We start from the raw sequence: 21,198 nt of genomic DNA on the forward strand, positions 1-21,198 counted from the left end.
CTGTTCTGTTTTATTATTAATTATGGTGCCTAATTTAAAAATTAAACTTTATTGTAGGTATTTATGTTTAGAAAAAAACATAGTATTTATAGGATTCGGTACTATCTGTGGTTTCAGTCACCCACTGGGGGTCTTGGAATGTACCTCTGTGGATAAGGGGGAACTACTGTATATACTCCTCTCTTGCAATGCACTAAGACAGAGCAGGTATAAAACGTGAGCACTTGGGCCAGCTGGCTGTGGACAATTTCACTACATTTAAAACTACCTTAGGTTTCTGAGATACACCTACTTAACTGTAGCTATGATAAAGAAGGATTTAATATTCAGTGATGGTACATACTTGTTATCTCCTACCTAGGGAAATTCATAGATATCCCTTTTTACCTTGAATTATTATGAAATATGTTATTATTTATATCAGAACAAAGAAATAATGCAAATTTCCCATTTCTTTCATTCAATTATGACTAAGAATACGTCATAAGCACAATGAATACATCATTACATCACCTTCTAAATCTTAAAAAAAGTTTATTTAACCAACATAACCATATTGAATAAAATCAGCTTGGGAGAAAATTAGTTGCTTGCTAAATTGTGGAAAACAACGATATCTTTTTGAACAATATATCCAACAGAATGTTGTAGAGTTCAATGCAAACTTCAGTCCAGGTCAGCATCCCTTGGCTTATGCTCTCTCATAAACTCTCGTGGAAGTAATGCCTTTCATGATGCATTCCTAGACACAAAAAACAATTCTTGGTCAATCACTGGGACTAAACCATGGATTTATTTATTGTCTCTCTCAATGTTGGGAATAAAACAATATTCATTGAAAAGATATTCATTTCTGGACTCCTATATATGTACCCATATATTGTAATAAGGTAGGGAGATACAAACGCCAGGAAAATACAAGTTTTCCCCTCCAGGTACCTTAAAATCTGTATAGTGACTGAGAAACATAAGCAGAGATAGGTAATACAATGTGGTGGAGGTACCACTGGAGACAGCCTTAGGATGCCTGGAAGCAGGCAGAGAATGCTTCCTAGAAGACAGCATGCCTTTGTTGAACTCAAAAGCATGAAGGGCAAATGCCAGAGTGGAAGCATAATTCCAATAAAATCCTCTTTTTGTTTTAGATAATCAAAAGGAAAATCTTTTTCCTTAAGTAGAACAGTGATCATGAGATGACTAGCAGTAAGATCCAGAATTAAGTAGCTAGAAGATACTCACCACCACCAGTTTATCATCCTCTCGTTTTCTCTTTATGGTGGTTGATTTTCCATCCCATTTCTGCACATGTACCAGGACACCCCCATCTAAGGTTATGGTGCTCTGTAGGCATAAGAAAATGTAATGACAATGTGCATATGGAGGCAGAAAAAAATTTAAAATAGAGTGCCTTTGTTCAAAGGAATATTTTGAGATCGTTAGTAATTCTAAATGACAAGAATATATTGCAACAAGAAAAAAATGAGTCTCAAAAACAACAACATAACCACTGATAGATACGTTATGTCCAGAGTGTTATACAAATTACATAATTGGAAAAATGCTGTGAAGAAATATGAAAAAGAAATTTACATTGAGATGGTAGTAGTATGGGTGGTTTTTCTATTTCTTTCTTCCATTTTTATAAACATTCTCTTACATTGTTATAGTATTTTAATTCACTTGAAATACTCTATGTATTGTATGACTCAAATAAATTATGTTAATAATTTTTTTGTTAATATGGAGACAGGCCAGGTGTGGTGGCTCACAACTGTAATTCCAGCACTTAGGGAGGCCAAGGCAGGAGGATTGCTTGAGGCCAGGAGTTCGAGACCAGCCTGGGCAACATAGTAAAACTCTGTCTCTACAAAAAATTAAGGAATTAGCTGGGTGTGATGGCACACAGCTCTATTACCAGCTACTCAGGAGGCTGAAGTAGGAGAAACACTTGAGCCCAGGAATTTGAGGCTGTAGTGAGCTATGATTGTGCCATGTCACTGCAGCCTGTTTGACAGAGTGAGATCCTGTCTCTAAAAATAATAATACTTTTTTAACATGAGGACAACTTAATAAAATGGGGAAAAATTCACCACCTCTGTATCTAAGGAAACACAGTTTAGATGTAGGAGTTCAGGGATCTTTAGCTTATGATAGAATGGTTTCCCTCCTTTTATCATAAAATGATTTCTTATAGCAATGGCGATTTAGAAACCAGGCGTGTACTCTGTGCCACTTCCTTATTTCTCACCTTGACTTTCCTGTCATCTGCAGTGACTTCGTCAAATTCCTGGCCCAGTTTGAAGGAAATCTCAGTATTTTTAAAGGTACTTTCAGATTTAATGGTGATCACATCCCCATTCACACTGATGATCATGTTAGGTTTGGCCATGCCAGCCACTTTCCTGGTGGCAAAGCCCACTCCTACAGTTAGGAAAAGAAAAGATGTCAGGTTTACATTTTCTGTCACATACTTATCCAAGTCAGAGAATGTGTGTGCACACAGGTGCATGTGTAAGAGGAAGAAGACACAGTGAGTTTCTTAAAGGCCTAATTTAAACAGCTCCTGCAGATAAAATCAGGCTAATACTTAAAAAAAAAAAAAAAAACCCACAAAGAAAACAAAAACACAACCTCTGAGAAACAATAGGTGTAGGCCTATTCTTTAAACTTTCCTTTCTCTGGTCTGGATACAACTTCTCAGGAGACCCACTGTTTATTTTCAACAAAAATATGTATAAAGGTTAAGTCATTGGGAAGATATATATTTAAAATGTTAGCCACTATTATTTTTCTCTCTTAATAAAATACTTGAGGCTACTTGACCATTCCATCTCAGATACTCAATATTACATTTAAGAAGGCACAAAGACAGAATTTTCAACAGAATTTTGGGGGCTAATGTAGAGTTAGTTAAAGGTTCGTCTGTTTTGATGTGTGACAAAAGTCACATTTCATAGCATTTGTTGCCAAGTCTACTTTTCTGTCCTTCTTTCTCAAATTACTCCACCATGAAATGAAGATTTTCATGAATTTCTACAAAAGGCAAAATGTTTCCTACATTTATAACATTTTAGAGTGGTGATATCATTGCTAATAATTTATAGGGGATATTTAAAAAGGGACTAGTCATCAAATTGTGAAAACTTTAACATTTAAGAAATCACCATTTCTTAGTTTAGAATAGGTTAGAAGCCAATACTTTGATTTCCAATCACCTAAATTGTGAATTTTTTTCTTTCTTAAAAAGAGGAATATATTTTCTTGTGCAAGGTATGGAATGAGTAATTTACAGCCTAACATAGCAGTAACTTGCTGACACTGTGTATGTCATGCAGAGTTTATGACAGTCATAGATGTGTTGAATTTTTTAAACATGTGCATGTAAATCTAAGCTCTTTCTTTGACTAAAGGCAACCAAAGGTTAGAAATTGGGAAGAAGGCCGGGCGCGGTGGCTCAAGCCTGTAATCCCAGCACTTTGGGAGGCCGAGGTGGGCGGATCACGAGGTCAGGAGATCGAGACCATCCTGGCTAACACGGTGAAACCCCATCTCTACTAAAAATATAAAAAAAAAAAAAATTAGCCGGGCGTGTTGGCGGGCGCCTGTAGTCCCAGCTACTCGGGAGGCTGAGGCAGGAGAATGGCGTGAACCCGGGAGGCGGAGCTTGCAGTGAGCCGAGATGGCGCCACTGCACTCCAGCCTGGGCGACAGGGCAAGACTCCGTCACAAAAAAAAAAAAAAAAAAAAAAAAAAAAAAAGAAATTGGGAAGCACTGGGAGAGATATATGGTGCAAAATGAGTAATACTGAGGCTCCAATTTGGCTGTCTGTCTGAAAAATGGCCACAGGTGTGTCTTCAAGTCCTGGCTCAGTTAGAAAATATAACATTAAATGTATGGAGTGAGTCCACTTCGTGAATGGAGGCAAAACTGAGTGTGATTCTAGAATGGCTGACCTTGGGAAAAACCAGTCTCCATTTGCTTGATTTTGCTTCTATTTGACGATGAACACAATACCTGCCCACTCATCCTCAATTACAGCAGCTAATTTCATGCAGAAGGTGTTTTATTGACTTTAATTATAATCAGCCCTTTATAATTTAAAAAGTGTTATTAGAAAATATAAATATTAAAAATATAACATTTTTCTAAAAATAAATAAATGGCCCCAAATCCTGGCTTTTCTGTATCAGTGCATATTAATTAGTTTATTGAGTCACTCTAGTTTATTCTAGAAAGTCTCTTGCTGAAGTCACCAATTTCCCTATCATCTGAAAACAAGAAACATAATTACAGACAAGCAAAAAAATATATACTGTATAATTTACAGGAGGGTTAAGTGTTTTGAGATTTGATGATTACATTCTAAACCCTAAGATTGCATAAAATTCCTCCCCAGTTTGCTAACCCCAGTTCTGACTTTATTGGACTGTCACGCATGGGGTTGAGGGAGAAAGGCTTTCAAAGTAGAAGCTGCCTGAGTGAGAGGTTGTCTCTTCTGCTTTACCTCCATACTTATCTGAGAGACATTCATCCAATGACATGCTGACAAAGTTAACAGCGTCTAAAAAATTAAAAACCTCTACTGTCAAAGAAGAGGTATGTTACATACGTAACATTCTCCTTTTAAATTTGTTGATAATTCTATGGCATACTATGTCATTTCTAGTCAAAAGAAGTATTTAAGCCGTTTAAGAAACATAGTTTCTGAAATTAAAATTTTTGTCTATCATAAAACAACCACATATTTTAATAGATTAACATTGAGACAAGAAAATAATTGGCTAACATACGGTTACTGAAAAAGAACTTTGCATTAAGGGAACTAGAGTGCTTTCAGTTTGAAATGAAAATTATTGCATATTGACTTTTTTCCAAGTTATTGCTTAATTTATATGCAAAAGGGGATGAAAGAGAAACAGGCAAAGAGCTAAGCAAACCAAGGATACCCAAGTTTTGAAATTAAAGTCAAATCTTATCATTTCTAAAGACCATAAACATTTCATTTAGACACCTTTTTATATTGGTACACCTTTAGGAAGCATTAGTTGTAGCTTTGGTTCCAAATTTCTCTAGAAACAAATGATTATCACTTGCTATGTATGCAGCCTTTCTATAGAAAGCAGCATTTTCATTTCTGGTCAGGGTTCCAGACATTGCTATAAACACAGCTATAAACTCTTTTTCCCAAAAGAAAATATTATAAATCCAGTCATTCCACAACGCATTTCCTTACCTACTTCTTTCATATAATCATCAAAGTTTTCACTGGAGACAAGTTTCCAGGTACCTACAAAAGCATCACACATTTTGTGAGTTTTCTAGGATTATTCTTCAAGGTGAGAAGGAAACTGCAGTTTTCAGGAGGGTGCTGTGATCCTCTTGAGTCCAGATAACTTCCTTTTAAAGATGATCAGAACATGTGATCTTAGGAATGACCAATTGGGAATGATATCCAATCATTTCCTTCATTACCGGCCTCTGCATTTTTTTCTCTGAGTCATGTTTTTTAATAGAAGTTTCTCAACTTTGGTTCTCCCTGGCAAACAGTCATTGGACTTAGAGTACAAATTATTTTTAAACCACTAACAGGATATTTTAAACATTCTTGTTTTGACAGCTTAATGCTCAGTGCACTGAATTTCCCCCTATTATTCCTATACATATTTATCCCAGTGTAGATAGGGGAAATTATTTTGAGATAAACCTTGACCTTATTGGGGGCAGGTATTTAAATTGCAGTTACGTGGTTCTTTTGAATTAAGGAATCTAAGAACTGCCTCGGAGATTCTTATATAATTGCAAAGGCTCTTTGGGATAGTACTGTCTCAGGAATTACCTGGCAATTAAAACAAAATAAATAATGGGATTTAAAAGTAATCCAGATTTCTGATTTTGAATGTTTTATATGAATAAAAAAGTACATTCAATTCATCCACCAGTAATCTGGACTGTAGATTTCATTGAAATGATAATTTAACCTCACTCTTTCCATCTCCTAAATGAGAGAGCATAGCATTGATTTCCACAGATCCTTTGAAAAATAGGCCTCATTCTAAAATACTTTCCTCATACTGAGAAACTGCATTCAATTTCTGAACTGTATTATAAGTTCCGAATTTATTCAGATCAGAAATGGTGTGGTCGCAAGCTCCCAAAACCAATACCCTTCTTTTATACAGTGACCAATCTGTGAAACTAGTTTTCTAAAGTAATCGTGGTTTTCAATTCCCTTTGCCCCATGCAAGAATGACGGAAGTTGTTCACATGTGCTGCAAATTCCCACGAACATACCCAGATTTAGGGGAAAAAAAAGAAACTAAAATATTTCAGAGTGATGCATCGCTACACTGTGTATCCCACTGAACAGTACCTCCTGAGCATGTGATTGATTCACAAGCCTGCGTAAGTATCCTGAGGGCTTCCCAAAAATGTTTGTGGCAGGAAATTCTGTAAGCAACAGGATTTTCTGTAGGAAAGCAAGTTGCTATGAAAGCCTGATAAAGTTAGGTTTTGCATTTGTTAATGGCACAGTAATAACACTCATCTATTCTGGACTGTTGCATAGATACACAGACTGTGGTGATGTACCATCCAGGTGGGCTTGCTATTAGTGATCCACCTGTTTTCCATTGAATAAGACTATTCAGATGGAAAGTAAATAAAAGCGACAAATCTTAATAGAGGGATGTTTTTGATAATGTTTTAAGTTAATTTGCTTCAGACAGGTTTTTAAATGATTGAATTTGAATACATACTATGTTTATTGTAACACTGCAATTTGGTTTTTTAAAATTTTTGTTTCTGTAGATTTAGGACTACATGTGCATTTTTGTTACATACGTATATTGAGTTGTAATAAAGTCTGGACTTTTAGTGTAATCATCACCCAAATAGTGTATATTGTACCCAATTGGTAATTTCTTTCTTTTTTTTTTGAGATGGAGTTTTGATTTTGTTGTCCAGGCTGGAATGCAGTGGCGCAATCTTGGCTCACTGCAACCTCTGTCTCCCAGGTTCAAGCGATTCTCCTACCTCAGCCTCCCTAGTAGTGGGGATTACAGGAGCCCACCACTTGCCTGGATAATTTTTTTCCTCATATTTTTAGTAGAGACAGGGTTTCGCTATGTTGGCCAGGGTGGTCTTGAACTCCTGACCTCAGGTGACCCACTCGCCTCAGTCTCCCAAAGTGCTGGGATTACACGAGTGAGCCACTGTGCCCGGCCCTGATAGGTAATTTCTTATCCCTTGCCCCCTCCCACCTTCCCACCTTTTGGAGTCTCCAATTATCTATTATTCCACTCTGTATGTCTGTGTGTACACATTGTTTAGCTCCCACTTATAAGTGAGAATATGTGGTATTTGACTTTCTGTTTCTGATTTATTTCACTTAAGATAATGGTCTCCAGTTTCACCTATGTTGCTGCAAAAGAAATGATCTCATCCCTTTCTATGGCTGAGTGGTATTCCATGGTAAATATATATCACATTGTCTTTATCCAGTCATCCATTGATGGACACTTAGGTTGATTCCATGACTTTTTTATTGTGAATAATTGTTTTAGAGATTGACTGTCTGGTAGTGTAATCTCTGGTCACATGTGGCTCTTAGAATGTGGCTAGTATGACTGAGAAATTGAATTTTTAATTTTACTTAATTTTAATTAAAATGTAAGAAATGATCCTCAATTCAGTTATTGAAAAACTTTTAAATATGTTTGAACCAATCTGGCTATGCCAATCTACTTTTTCAATTGTAAATTTTATGAAATCTAAATGTTGGACGAGTATTTCAAAAGAAAATTTAGAATCTGAATTGAGATGAACTGTTAGTGTAAAATATATACCAGATTTTGAAGATAATATAAAAATATATCCTATATTATTCATTTTCTTACATTGATTACATGTTGAAATGACAACATTTTAGATATGTTAGGTTAAATAGAATGTATTATGAAAATTAATTTAACCTATTTCTTTTTTATTTTCCTAATGTGGCTACTAGAAAATTTTAGATGATATATGTGGCTTAGATTATATTTCTCTTGGGCAGTGCAGTTTTAGAGTAAGATAGTAACAGCAAGCTTCGCGTATTTACTCAACATGTGATCAGGCACTGTGCTAACCAATGCGGATTCAACAGTGAGCCAGCCAGGGCAGGCATTTGCTTGCTCTCATGGAGCTTATATTCTAGTACTGGAGAAGGTCATATACAAAGAGACCTTGTGTATGAAATATGAAATAAATAAGCCAATCACAGGTAGTGCTGTGTTTTAGAGCAGACAGAATGGGGTACTCTGATGTAATGACCACTGTGAGGGTTGGAGCACTAGATGGGGCAATCCGGGAAAGTCTGTCAAAGAAGGTAGATAATTGAGCTGTTAGCTGAATGATGAGAAGAAGACAGCCACAGGAAGATCAGGAAAGAGACTGCTTCCGGCACAGGAAACTGCAGGAGCTGCTGGTTCCATTACCTTTCAGAACAATTTCACCCAAACACAGCCATCCTGACATATACAGACATATGTTCCCTGTGAGCAAAGTCCAAGGTCCATTAAGGAAGGGACTTTTGTTCAGATTAATTCATTGTTAGATACAAAGTAATTACATATTCAATAAAATGCCTGAAGGAAATCCTTCTTCGATGGGTTAGTGAGAGTCCACCAGCACGCCTATAAAAAACAACAAAAAAAACCTTGAAGAATATATTTGTAGGCCAGTAGCATCATCTTCTATACCAGCATATTCAGTGCCCAATCATCATTGGAGAAATGGCGTAGTTGAGATTTTCTAGAAACAACCATTGGCTCTTTTAGAGTTCATATAAACAAGAATAGTAGTAACTTATAGTAAGGGATCTTGGTAACTTAAACAGCAATGAGAGAGGTAAGATGTGAGAAGGTAGTTGAGTCCACAGGAAGACCTTTCATATGATCACTTGTTAAGAGTAACAAGGCTTGGCAGAGTTTCTTACCTGAGAGATATTGCCCTTAAAAGCAGCTCAATGTATATCCTAAACACATGAAACATGTTGTGGAATACTAATATTCTTACTATGCAAAGGTCCGCTAGGTTTTGTCTCGTGTAGGATAGAGAACTCTTTCTGGATGATAAGCTGTCCAGAAATTGAATGCAGAGGCTGAAAACTCCTGCTCTGCAGTATAAACAGGAATGTAAACAACTGTTCAGCTCCTAAAGAAATTATTTTTATCTTAATACCTAAGAGTTATTCTTGTTGACATGGAGAAAATCGAATGTTCGCTCATCAAATTACTATCATCTTTCATCACAATGTTGATGGATTGCTATGTGAATGAAGCAATACAAAATAAGGAGAATCACATGAAAAAACTAATTCAATATTATACGACCTTGGCCTCAATGCTCTGTGAAGGAAATCATCGCTAAGCATTAATGAAGAGAATCTGGACTTCATCAAAATTTTGGTGGTCATCCTTTCTTGAAAACTAGTAGAAATTATACTATTGGCATTTTCAAACATAGTTTCATTGTATAAAGTTTATGCTGGCAAATAATTTACAAAAAATCTCTTTTTTTGCAAGCCTGTTATGCTTAAGGCACTGTACTACATAGGGGTAAGGGAATATAATAATAAATAAGACATAATTTATGTCTCTCTTTTGTAATCTATGTTCTCATTCTAGTTACCAGCCTGGGACCAAAATAACGTACAAAGCATTTTAAAAGGTGGTTTGTTTTGATAGTCTTCTTGATATTAGCATATTTTGTACAGAAGGCACTTGTAGCTCTTCCAATTTTTTTTACACTTTTATCACCTTTCATTAGCATGTAATGTATACAAGATGAGAGATACATTCACCGCATTCCCGATCTATCCTCATTCCTGACTTCCTTTCTCCTTCCCGGACTTTATCCCATGCATGACTTAAAGTTCCTGGCACCTGGTTCCTCACCAAATACTTGAATTAATCAATTAATTAACAAAAGGAATAAGATATGGATTTAAACTACATATTCATGCTTAATGCTTGTGTATGTGTTTAAAACCCCCCATGGGCTCCTATTTCAGTTTTAGAACAATGAATACAGTGGCCCTAGGCAGAGTGGATTATAAAGGATAGAGTGAGCAGATGTAAATCTGCTCAGAAGGCAAGAGTTAAGAGATGATGGGGGCTGAGCAAGGGCAATGAAATGAGACAATGGGGTAGCAGTGAAAGATACTGAGAAACAATATGGAAAGTATATAGGACACTCCTTCCCTTTTGGAGGGGCTTAGTACTCAGAAACAAGGTGCATAGCAGACAATTTGCCTTTGACTATGAAAAGAATTCCCACAGAGGTGACTATACTTTTATTCACACGTACCCCAGTACAGCAGAGACATGCACACACCAGGTCAGAATGTTTCCTTAGGGCTGTGGAAGGGGTCTTCAGTAGCCAGAGTTTTGCTTTTCTTTGAGGATGTGGAGACTGCGGACATAGCCCCAGACCCTCAGTGCTTAATAGCCCTGGCTCAGGCCGTCCGCCTTGCACTTTGCTCTCCTATGGACAGCTTCCATGGAATGCGTCCCTCTGACCTTTGCCTGTGTTTATTTCTTTTGGAGGAAATGAGAGTATTTTTTCTGACAATTTTTAAGTTGAAGAGGAAACATACCCTCTCTCTGGATGATGAGGAGTAGGGACAAAGCCCTGATGAGAGGGAGTGTTTTCACAGCATGTATGTCATAGGTTAAGGAAAGGTTCATGCCAAGGCTCTCCTTTTATTTGAAACAAAGTTCCTTTCTTACTGCGTTATTATTACCAATGTTTTGGGATTTGTTAGAGTTTTAAGACGAAACCCTGACAGGAAAATCAAGCATGTTTTATTTGATTCTCTCTCCCCATGGACTAGTGGGAACATTTAAGATGAGAATTGCTTTACATTTCTTATCCTGGGTTTAAGAGGCAAAGTAAAGGTAGCTCTGTACAAGTTTGTGTGTCATTTACTGCACAGTAAGCGGTCACTGACTCTTGACTCTAACTTCAAAATGGTGACAGTTTTGGAAAGAGTGAGTAAGCCATAGGCTATGGATCAGTTCAAGGCTAATTATAGACTTAGGTTGTGCCTTGAAGTGTTGCCCAGCACTTCACTTGCCCTCTCACTCATTAAAGGGACTCTTCATACATAGTGTAGTGGGTACAAGAAGGAGCTAACAAAAGAGCTGGCAAAGCGCATTGAGTGTAAAGTAGTATGCCCTACTTTGGCTTTATATAATAAAGCAAGCTTCATTATGAACTGACTGTGGGCTAAAGAGAACAAATCCCTAGAAAATGTCCAAGGGGACAGACAGAAACACACACACACACACGCGCGCGCGCGCGCGCGCGTAAACATTTTACGTTTGTTCTCTTCTTTGTATTTATGTAACATTAAGTTATTTCCCTTCTAATTCCCAGGTGTGAGCTCTTTGGGGATAAGGGATATGTCTTACGCATCCTTGTATCCCCAAGGCTTATGTCTGACGTGGTAGTTCTGTCTAGTTCATTGTTGAAATAGCAGAAAATCAATCCGGTTAATTTAAATCGAATTGAGGTATAAATGGCAGATATAAGTATTTGCATTTAAATCCTGATTGACCCCCTCCCCAATGTTGTTTGTGACAGAGTCAAGGGAAAAATTCCAGGTGTGGCCCTCCGAAGCTGTGATAGTATGTAAACTGCTACTTGTTTTTATAAGAATTGTTTTCAATCCACAAGGAAGGAACATACACTGTCTCTTCCAAACTTCTGTTCATAGCCTCACTTTTGCCCAATCTCAGTCCATTTACATTTTATCTGCTTTTTAAAATAACATACATGTTCTGTAATTTAAATTACACAAGTAGAGCTAAATGCAAAGAAGACATTCAGCCATGTACTCACTAAATGCCTAGTAAGTGCCAGTCACTGTGCTTGATGTTGTGGTCCAAGGATAGATAAAACAAGTGGGGAAAGGCACACAAGGACCACTATGAGGTCAAAGGATTATAAGTTAAAAAAAAAAAAAAAAAATGCTGGGCGCGGTGGCTCACGCCTTTAATCCTAGCACTTTGGAAGGCCGAGGCAGGCGGATCAGGAGGTCAGGAGATCGAGACCATCCTGGCTAACACGGTGAAACCCCGTCTCTACTAAAAATACAAAAATTAGCCAGGCGTGGTGGCGGGCACCTGTAGTCCCAGCTACTTGGGAGGCTGAAGCAGGAAAATGACTTGAGCCTGGGAGACGGAGCTTGCAGTGAGCCGAGATCGTGCCACTGCACTCCAGCCTGGGTGACAGAGCAAGACTCCATCTCAAAAAAACAAAACAAACAAAAAAACCCCACAGGATGCTATGGGAGTGAAATAGTACCTCATGCAGCCTTGATCAGGGTGGAGGGGATCAGCAATGACTTCCCAAAGCCCTGACATCCAAAATAAGGCCGAAGGATGGCTCAGAGTGTGCTGGGAAGAGCGGGGCCGAGAGGTACTGTTCTACACAGAGAGAACAGTTTATGGGGGCACCTAATGGGAGTCTGGGAGCATGAGGGAGGCTCTGCCTTATGGCAAATGGAAAAATGCTGAGTGGCAAGAGTGTGTATGAGGGGCAGTAGAGAATTAGTGTTTAGAGCAAGGAAGGCCTCACAAGCTAGGTTGAACATTGTAGATTTAGCTAAAGAGCAGTATAGAATAACTGAGGAAATTTAGTGAGGTAGTAACATGGTCAGATTTAAGTTTTTGCAAGAATATCTTGGATGAAGAGTAGAAAATGGATTGGAGTGGCAGAAATTTGAAAATAAAATTTACTAATAAATACTCATCCAGAAATTATCACTGAACATTTCGATATACATTCCCCAGACTTTTTGTATATATTAATATACAATTTTCTAAATGGCATTATAGTCCACACTGCTTTAGAATTGACTTTTTCACTTAAAGAATATTCATAAAATGTGTTTAAAATCTACTATGTGTCAAGCAGTATTCTAGGTACTGAGAATACAACCATGTACTCTAAATATGATTATGTGTCCATAAGTATACTGGTACCATACCATTTTTAATGACTCCAAAGTATTCACTGATAGAATGTATACTGTATTATATGCCACATATAATCAATATTTTACAATAAAACGTCTTGTTTGTTTCCAGGGCTTTTTTGCTGCAATAGGGAATACTGTACCCTGGTGACCATCACTATGCAAATATCAAAACAGATATTTCCAATGATATCCATTGGATACTTTCTTGGAAATTAAAATGTTGGGTCAAATAAATAGATATTTTAAGGCTTTAAAAATGTACTGTCAAATTTCTCTCCAAAATGTTTGTACCAATTGGCCATCTTATTTCATGTGGATATATGTCCTAAAAACATTCAGACCCTTTAGAATTCAAGATATTTCAAAATATTATAGGTAGAAGATATTTTATACATATATAGTGAAGTTAGTTTTTTATGAGAAAATGGACCAAGGTTAGACAAACAATAGTGGCAGAGTTGCCCTAGTAACCAGGTTTTCTTCTTCTCTTTTTTTTTGTAAACAGGGTCTCACTCTAATTGCCTGGGCTGATCTCAGCTCACTGCAGCCTTGATTTTCCAGGCTCAGGTGGTTCTCCCATCTCAGCCTCCCTGAATAGCTGGGACAGCAGGCACGTGTCACCATGCCTGATTAATTTTTTGTATCTTTAGTAGATGCATGGGTTTCATCATGTTGTCCAAGCTGGTCTTGAACTCTTGGACTCAAGGTATCCAGGTTTTCTAAGTCCATTACTCTTTCCATTAATCTGTGCTTGTCCTTCCAGAAAGCCTGGAACTCCTTAATCAATAAGCAAAACAGTTTCTAATCACATCATAAACTTTATAAGAGTGTAACGTGCAAATGGATTTAAGGAACATGAGATTTTAGTTCAATTTCTCTCAAAAGCCATAATTCTTCTATGATCTCATAGCACTTTGCACATCATAACCGTATGTGGTTATGTTTCTGACCTCCAGACTGTGAGCTTCTTGTTTTTTTTTTTTGGTTTTTTTTTGTTTTTTTTTTTTGTTTTTGACAGTCTTGCTCTGTTGCCCAGCTGGAATGCAATGGCACAATCTCAGCTCACTGCAACCTTTGCCTCACGGGTTCAGGCAATTCTTGTGCCTCAGCCTCCCAAGTAGCTGGGATTACAGGTGTGCACCACCACGCCTGGCTCATTTTTGTATTTTTAGTGGAGATGGGGTTTCACCATGTTGGCCAGGCTGGTCTGGAGCTCCTGACCTAAAGTGATCCACCCACCTTGGCCTCCCAAAGTGCTGGGATTACAGGCGTGAGCCATCGCGTCCAGCCTCAGACTGTGAGCTTTTTGAAGGGGGAACTGTACATCCAGAGCATTTCTGGCAAACAGTAGGCAGAGTTTCTTGTTCATAGTAGACACTTGGGAAATAATGTTTCAGAGAGAGAAAAATGGGGAAGAGGTTAGAGAGGAGGAGAAAGAGAAAAATAAGGAGAAAAAAAGTAAAGAGGAATGAGAGGGGAAGGGGAAAAGTGAGAGATAGCACATTGGGATGAAGATACAGGTACCTTAAGGTTGCAGACAAAGTGAGAACCATGTGCTAGAATGAAAACACCAGATAGCAGCAGATGCCATGATAGGCACTAACTGTGATGAGATGCTGATAAGGAGACAGAACAGGAGCAGTTCATCCAGGAACAATTTTGATTACAAGGAAACACTGAGTATTCTTTCTGGGAGGCACTTTTGCTGTGAGACTTCCCCCAGTGAACTCTGATCGAGTAAGAAACCACAAACATCAGGCATCTGTGAAATACATTTGCCATCTGGGTGTTAACTTCCCTCTTGACGAAAATCCTCTCTCACTGGGTGAAATGTGTATTCCTGCATTTATTCTGTGGCTTGCCAAGATTCTCCACATCTAGATGTTATTCCTTCTGCTGCAAGATTCTTGATGGCAATTCTGTGCTGTGAAGAGACTATCATTCTTTACAACTTTGTCATTGTATTAAAGCTTATATTCAATGGACATGAACATACCTGTGACATTTTCTTGGTTGTCTTATAAACTGTGTTATGGAATAAAAAGACCATGAGCTCTGGTATTAAGACATGTTGAAATTTGATTGCCACTATTCACCAGCTTGTGACCCTTGGCAAGCTAGTTAATTTCTATGACACTCAGCTTTCTCATCTGTAAAATTGAAAAACTATGCTTTACGGCTATTGTTTAGATTAGCAATCTTAAATGCCAAGTATTTTGCATGTTGCTAGCATATACTTGCATATGTTCCTTAACATATACCTTACTCAGCAGGTGGCAGCTCATATTAATAATAGTAGTAGTAATAATAATATAGTCCTAGAAGACAAACCACAAAGTTGGGGTTGTGTGTCCTGGGCTGGGAAAAATTAGAAAATTTTCTCTGATGCAGGATAGCCTTTCTGAGCATCATCTTTGGTCTCCAAACTCTCAAAACACTGAGCTTTCTTTAGCAATAATTCTGGAGTGAAAGTTTAATTTTGAGACTGATCTCAGCTATAGAAATTCATAAAATTCAAAATGAGTTGTTGATGTCCATGACTCAGAACAAGATTTTTTTTTCTTAAGAGATAATACCATGTTAACACTCTCCTCTTTTCATAGTGGAAAATTTTCTTCTCCAGATGAGAATATTTTTGATGTTTTAAAGATTAATATATATTTGATACAAAAATTCAAACTATATAGAAGAGAAAGTAATTGTCTCATTCTTCAGTGATCATAAGTTTTAACAATTCCATGAATACACTTTTCAGTCTTTTTCAATACATATGCAAACATACACCTGGAATATGAGTTTTATTAAAGACATTGGATAATATCGTGAACCCCAAAAATCTGAGACAGCTCTCAGTTAGTTTAGAAAGTTTATTTTGACAAGGTTGAGGGCACGCCCCTGTGACACAGCCTCAGGAGGTTTTTTTTTTTTTTTTGAGACGGAGTCTCTCTCTGTCGCCCAGGCTGGAGTGCAGTGGCGCGATCTCAGCTCACTGCAAGCTCCGCTTCCCGGGTTCACGCCATTCTTCTGCCTCAGCCTCCCGTGTAGCTGGGATTACAGACGCCTGCCACCACACCCGGCTAATTTTTTGTATTTTTAGTAGAGACGGGGTTTCACCATGTTAGCCAGGTGATCCGCCTGACCTCGTGATCCGCCTGCCTCGGCCTCCCAAAGTGCTGGGATTACAGGCTTGAGCCACCGTGCCTGGCCTAGGAGGTCTTGATGACATGTGCCCAAGGTGGCCAGAGCACAGTTTGGTTTTATACATTTTAGGGATACATGAGACATTCATCAATATATATGTAAGATGAACATAGGTTTGGTCCAGAAAGGTGGGACATCTCGAAACAAACATGCAGGACAACTCTAAGCAGGGAGGGGGCTTCCAGGTCATAGGTAGATAAAAGACAAGTGGTTGCATTCTTTTGAGTTTCTATTAGCCTCTCCAAAGGAGGCAATCAGATACCCATTTATCTCAGTGAACAGAGGGGTGTCTTTGAATAGAATGATAGGCAGGTTTGCCCCGAGCCATTCCCAACTTGACTTTTCCCTTTAGCTTAGTGACTTGGGGACCGCAGGATTTATTTTTCTTTCACAATATCAAGACTATGTATGTATACACTCTTCCATAACCTTCATCTCCACTTAGTAATACACTGTGGTCATCTTTTCATGTCAGTGGATATAGATATGTCTCATTTTTAAAAAAACGACTGCCAAGTATTCCATTTACATGTGTGCCATGTTTTAACCAATACTCTGGCTTTTCGTTATTAAAAATTGTTTTCATAAACATTCTCGTACATATATACCTTTGTTTAGCTGTGTAAATATTTTGCTATAATTCATGCTAGAGGTAGAATTGATGGACCAATGGTTATATACATTTAAACGTTGATATATATTTAAAGTTTTGAAGTGCCCTCCAAAGAGATAATGTTCTTTAAACTCCTACCAATAGATGACCTATTTCCTCTCAGAGGAACTGGCTTAAAATGGGGCTTGCTTTCAATGGGACTTATCACTTGAAATAGCCAAAATGGGCACAAAGCAAGTAGATTTAAAAAACACAAACTTGAGTCCTAGACCAAGAGCCAGAAGCTTGCACAGACCCTGGTTCACAGTAGTCAACTGTCAGTCGACACATATTTGGTCACAGACTGAGTATCTGGCTATCTATCATCAAGGACCCAGCTTGGGAAAGGGCAAATAATTGAATGAGAAATTAAGTAACATTATATGTAAACATTAGTATTCATGGTCTTCTGCTAAAAGTAAAAGTGTGTGAGTGAAGAGTTTGAAGCAACTTCTCTTGAAAAGACTTAGAGCAGATGATGGGATCTTTTCGAATGTCAATCGGAGAGGTGAAGTCTACAACCTTCAATTGTGTATTTTCATCAGCTTCTGAAATAATGAGGCATATAAATTGCTGGGACTGTATCTAAGTCATAACTACTTTCTCAAGACCACTCAAGACCTTACAGCAGGGCATGGTGGCTCACACCTGTAATCTCAGCTTCTCGGGAGTTTGATCAGGAGGATCACTTGAGCCCAGGAGTTTGAGACCAGCCTAGCCAACACAGCAAGACCCCATCTCAGAAAAAAAAAAAAAAAAAAAACAGACCTTACAATGTGTGCTTGGGAATTTGCATAGCTCTCAAGGCAGGTGATTTTTTTCTCATAGTAGGTATAGGAAATCGTTTTAAAATATTAAATTTTTTTCTGAGATAAAAAGACCTTGTGATTTTAATTCTCTTTTAATGCTGATTCTCTGAAGCGCATTTTATAGATAGTCTCCTACATGTACTAAAGATATGTTGTACAAACAGGTTTATCAGTCAGGGAACTAGGTAGCCTAATCAAATTAAGAGCTAATTTGCAATAAATACACAACAATTAAAGGCATATTTAAATAGTACAGTACTTCCTTAAACATGGAAATCAACCGAGAAAAACCAGCAAACAAACTGATTTAACCTTCAGGAAACTGTTGATTGTGTTTCCTAACATTATGATTTCCATGACGAAGAGTATACCTTTGGGACCATCTGTCCTTTTCATAACCCTCCCATAGCTGTGTGCATCATGAAGCGGCCTCCAATCATTAGTATTGCAGAGAGCAAGGAATTCCACCAAGAATTTTAATTTGGTTTGCCCAAACAAAAATATCAGTCATTCTTCAGAGGTATATCGATGAATACAAATGCTTAAAAATTTCTTTTAAAATCTCTGTTAATAATTGCTACTAGTGTTAAATAATAATGAATGAAAATTCTAGGTAGCAACAGTTTCATCTAGTGCAAATAAAGAGAACCCCTTGATTATTTGAGTAGATTAACATTGTGTGTGTGTGTAAAGAATCATGCATTACTTTGACAGAATTGATTTTTTTCAAGGATTTCTCTTATGTCCTTTTTTTCTGGGGAAATCATTTAATGTTTTGGCAAAAAAATTGTGGCGGTTGTAAGTTCGTTTGTACATTGAAGCCTGTGCTTTTTCATGTAATCATTGAAGTTTATCTCTACATTTTTAATATTTGTGTTGCAGCTCCAAGATATTCCCTGGAATATACTTATATTCTTTAAAATTGTCTTATTTATTTCTTAAATTCCGAAAGGAAGGAGTTCTGGCGTAGGGAAAACATCTAATTGGAAATGCTTTTTTCTTTGCCTTAACATGTCCAAGTTTTTAAGACTGTGTTTCTTTTCCTTTTCTGATTTAGCCAAAGGAAAGAATTAGAATCCTTTTAATAAGATTATCAGGCAAGACTATGAGCTTAAACATTCCCAGTAATTCCAAAGTGAAATTACCCTTTATCCAGGTCCCTCTGGGGTTTTGATTTCTGATTGCCCTGGAACTTGGAAGCAGTTATTCCAGCTCTTGCTCTTTTTCCTAGTTGTCTTGCTAAACTCTGCAAATGTAATTCTTACTTTCTCACAAACCAGAGCAAGGGACATTGTCCTCACTTCTTTCTGGATGGCTTTTACTCCCCCTTGCCCTTTGACATACTTCTGAGTTCCTCTGAACTCCAGAACATGGACTATTTTAAATCAAGTCCGTGACACACTCTCAGCCCATATTCATGTTTTTTTACTTAAGTAAGCGTATTGCCTTTATTTTAAAATAACTCTTACCACAGAAATAGTAATCAAGAGTATAACACAATTATTTCATAGCTGCAGAAATATCTGGAACATAAAACCTCAGTGAACATATCTTTTTAAAAGTACATTATTTATTTTAATTGTTAGAAACTTGTCTAATAATATGATTTGGAAGTGCAAATGAAAAAATTTAAATATATAGAAGAAGGTATATGATAATTTTACACATAGTATTTAGGCTTTACTTTTTGATATTTTTAAGTTAATTTTTCCAAAGTGTTATTTTTCTTTCACAAAGTATAAAGTATATTGTTGTTTATAAATGTACTACTTTTTACTCTTCCCCTAGATTCTTTTAATTACTCAGATTTTATAACGACATTAAGAAAATAATTTTAAAAATCATGGAATTATGCTGCTGTTATTGACCTCCAATGAATTTTCTTTATTTTATGGATGAGAAAATAGGGTCCCAGTATGTTATATGGCTTGTTCAAAGTCACACAGATACTGAGTCAAACAGCTTCAAAACAGAGTTAACTTTTTATGTTCTCTTCCACATGAAACCTTATTTTCTTAGTGTCTTTCTATTTTTCCTAAATTATAGTCTGATGTATACTTTGTTGGCAGTTATAATATTCACCCTCTGTACTGGACACATTTAAGCATCTACTTAGATTTTCTTGTTGTTGTTTCTTGGGCCTTCGGCTATTTCCTCTGCCCCAGCCTCCACAGCAGCCAAGATGGTAAATCATAAATAATACTGCATTCCTAAAAGGATTGTATTGGCATCACCATCAAAGACTTTAAGAATGCAGAGATTGTGGTCCTTATCCTATTCCTATTCCATTTACCTGTCTAGCCCCTGAAAAAACCTAAATAGGTCATGGCAGATAGTGACAAACTACCATCAACTTAACCAGATGAACTTGCTAATCTAAGCTGATGTGCAACATGTGGTACCTTTACTAGAGTGCCAAGCACATTCGGAGAGCCAGGTGAGCAGGCACTGTTGGGTGGGCCTCTTATGCAGTAGCAGGATCTCTAGGATAAGGCACACTTGGGACTTGACCAGGAGTCTGATTAACAACATGAGGCCAGCCACTGGGGTAAGACAGCAATTTCACCCTGGATCTATTACACAAAATAGCCACCGGCTCCCCAAAACAAGAAGAAAGCCCAATTACCAGAAGCGGGACATTAATGCCTTGGAGCCTGGGCTGCAAGATCAGAGGGCGAGATGATGCTGTCTCTGAACAAGGACTCAGTCAAACTTGGGCTTCCCCAGGACAGGGCTTGTTCCAGAAGTGGAGGCAAGGCTAAGACTCCAGAAAGGATGGAGTGGCCTCAGCCATGGGGAGGGGGACACTGAGTGACCAGGGCATAAACAGGTCAAAATACCGTGCACAGTCCTGCCCTCCCTCCACTGACTTAACTTCTAAGGTCATTTTTTTCCTGTTTATTTCTTCACACATGAATTTTATTTCAATATCTATCTTCTAGTTTTCTTTGTGAGCCTCATTGTTGAAGAAGCAATTTTCAGACAGAAAAAAAATAAACAACTTTTTGTACCTCTTTTTGCTCTCTCTGCTAATAAAAATACTGCCCAAGAACCCCCTGCAGGTCATTTGCTAGTAGCAACAGCCATAACATTTTACTTAACAACCCTTCTGAAAACTTGGCATCATTTATTCATTCATTTATTTATATACCAGTAATTTATTCATTCAACAAATATTTACTAAGAGTCTACTGAATACAAAGTGCCTACTCTGAAGTCAGACCTTTTGTCTAACATTAACTGGCTGTTTTTTATGGGTGGAACCTATTTCTTAACATGGCAAAAGGATTAAGTGACATAATTCACATAACTCATAAAGCATAGAAGCTTGCCACAGTAATTAGCAATCATTGAATAGCTACTATTATTACTTTTATTCTTATTAATATTAATAAGTATTAATATTAATGTGAATAAACATTAGGATAAAATTATATTGAAACATGTTTGCAGTCTTTTGTGCAGAATAGACTTTAAAATAAATAAATATAATATCGAGTAATAGGAGCTA

General features: G+C 37.4%; 1 protein-coding gene across 3 annotated transcripts; it reads right to left on the reverse strand.

Annotated features, from left to right (window-relative positions):
* Positions 1–244: 244 nt before the first annotated feature.
* On the reverse strand, positions 245–8,941 carry FABP4 (fatty acid binding protein 4). 3 transcript variants are annotated; one of them, XM_055286616.1, is made up of 5 exons: positions 8,925–8,941; positions 8,476–8,673; positions 2,249–2,421; positions 1,240–1,341; positions 557–742 (listed from the first exon to the last, which is right to left on the reverse strand). In XM_055286616.1, exons 2-5 carry the CDS (start codon positions 8,513–8,515, stop codon positions 692–694), a joined length of 366 nt encoding a protein of 121 aa, XP_055142591.1. In that variant the 5' UTR covers positions 8,516–8,673; positions 8,925–8,941; the 3' UTR covers positions 557–691. The 3 variants fall into 3 exon arrangements, with proteins under 3 accessions (XP_055142589.1, XP_055142591.1, XP_055142590.1); XM_055286614.1 differs by lacking the exons at positions 8,476–8,673; positions 8,925–8,941 and adding an exon at positions 5,235–5,373 and having other exon boundaries at positions 245–742; XM_055286615.1 differs by lacking the exon at positions 8,925–8,941 and having other exon boundaries at positions 8,476–8,905.
* Between the last annotated feature and the right edge of the window lie 12,257 nt (positions 8,942–21,198).

Source organism: Symphalangus syndactylus, chromosome 7 (assembly GCF_028878055.3).
Source record: "Symphalangus syndactylus isolate Jambi chromosome 7, NHGRI_mSymSyn1-v2.1_pri, whole genome shotgun sequence".
NCBI lineage: Eukaryota > Metazoa > Chordata > Mammalia > Primates > Hylobatidae > Symphalangus > Symphalangus syndactylus.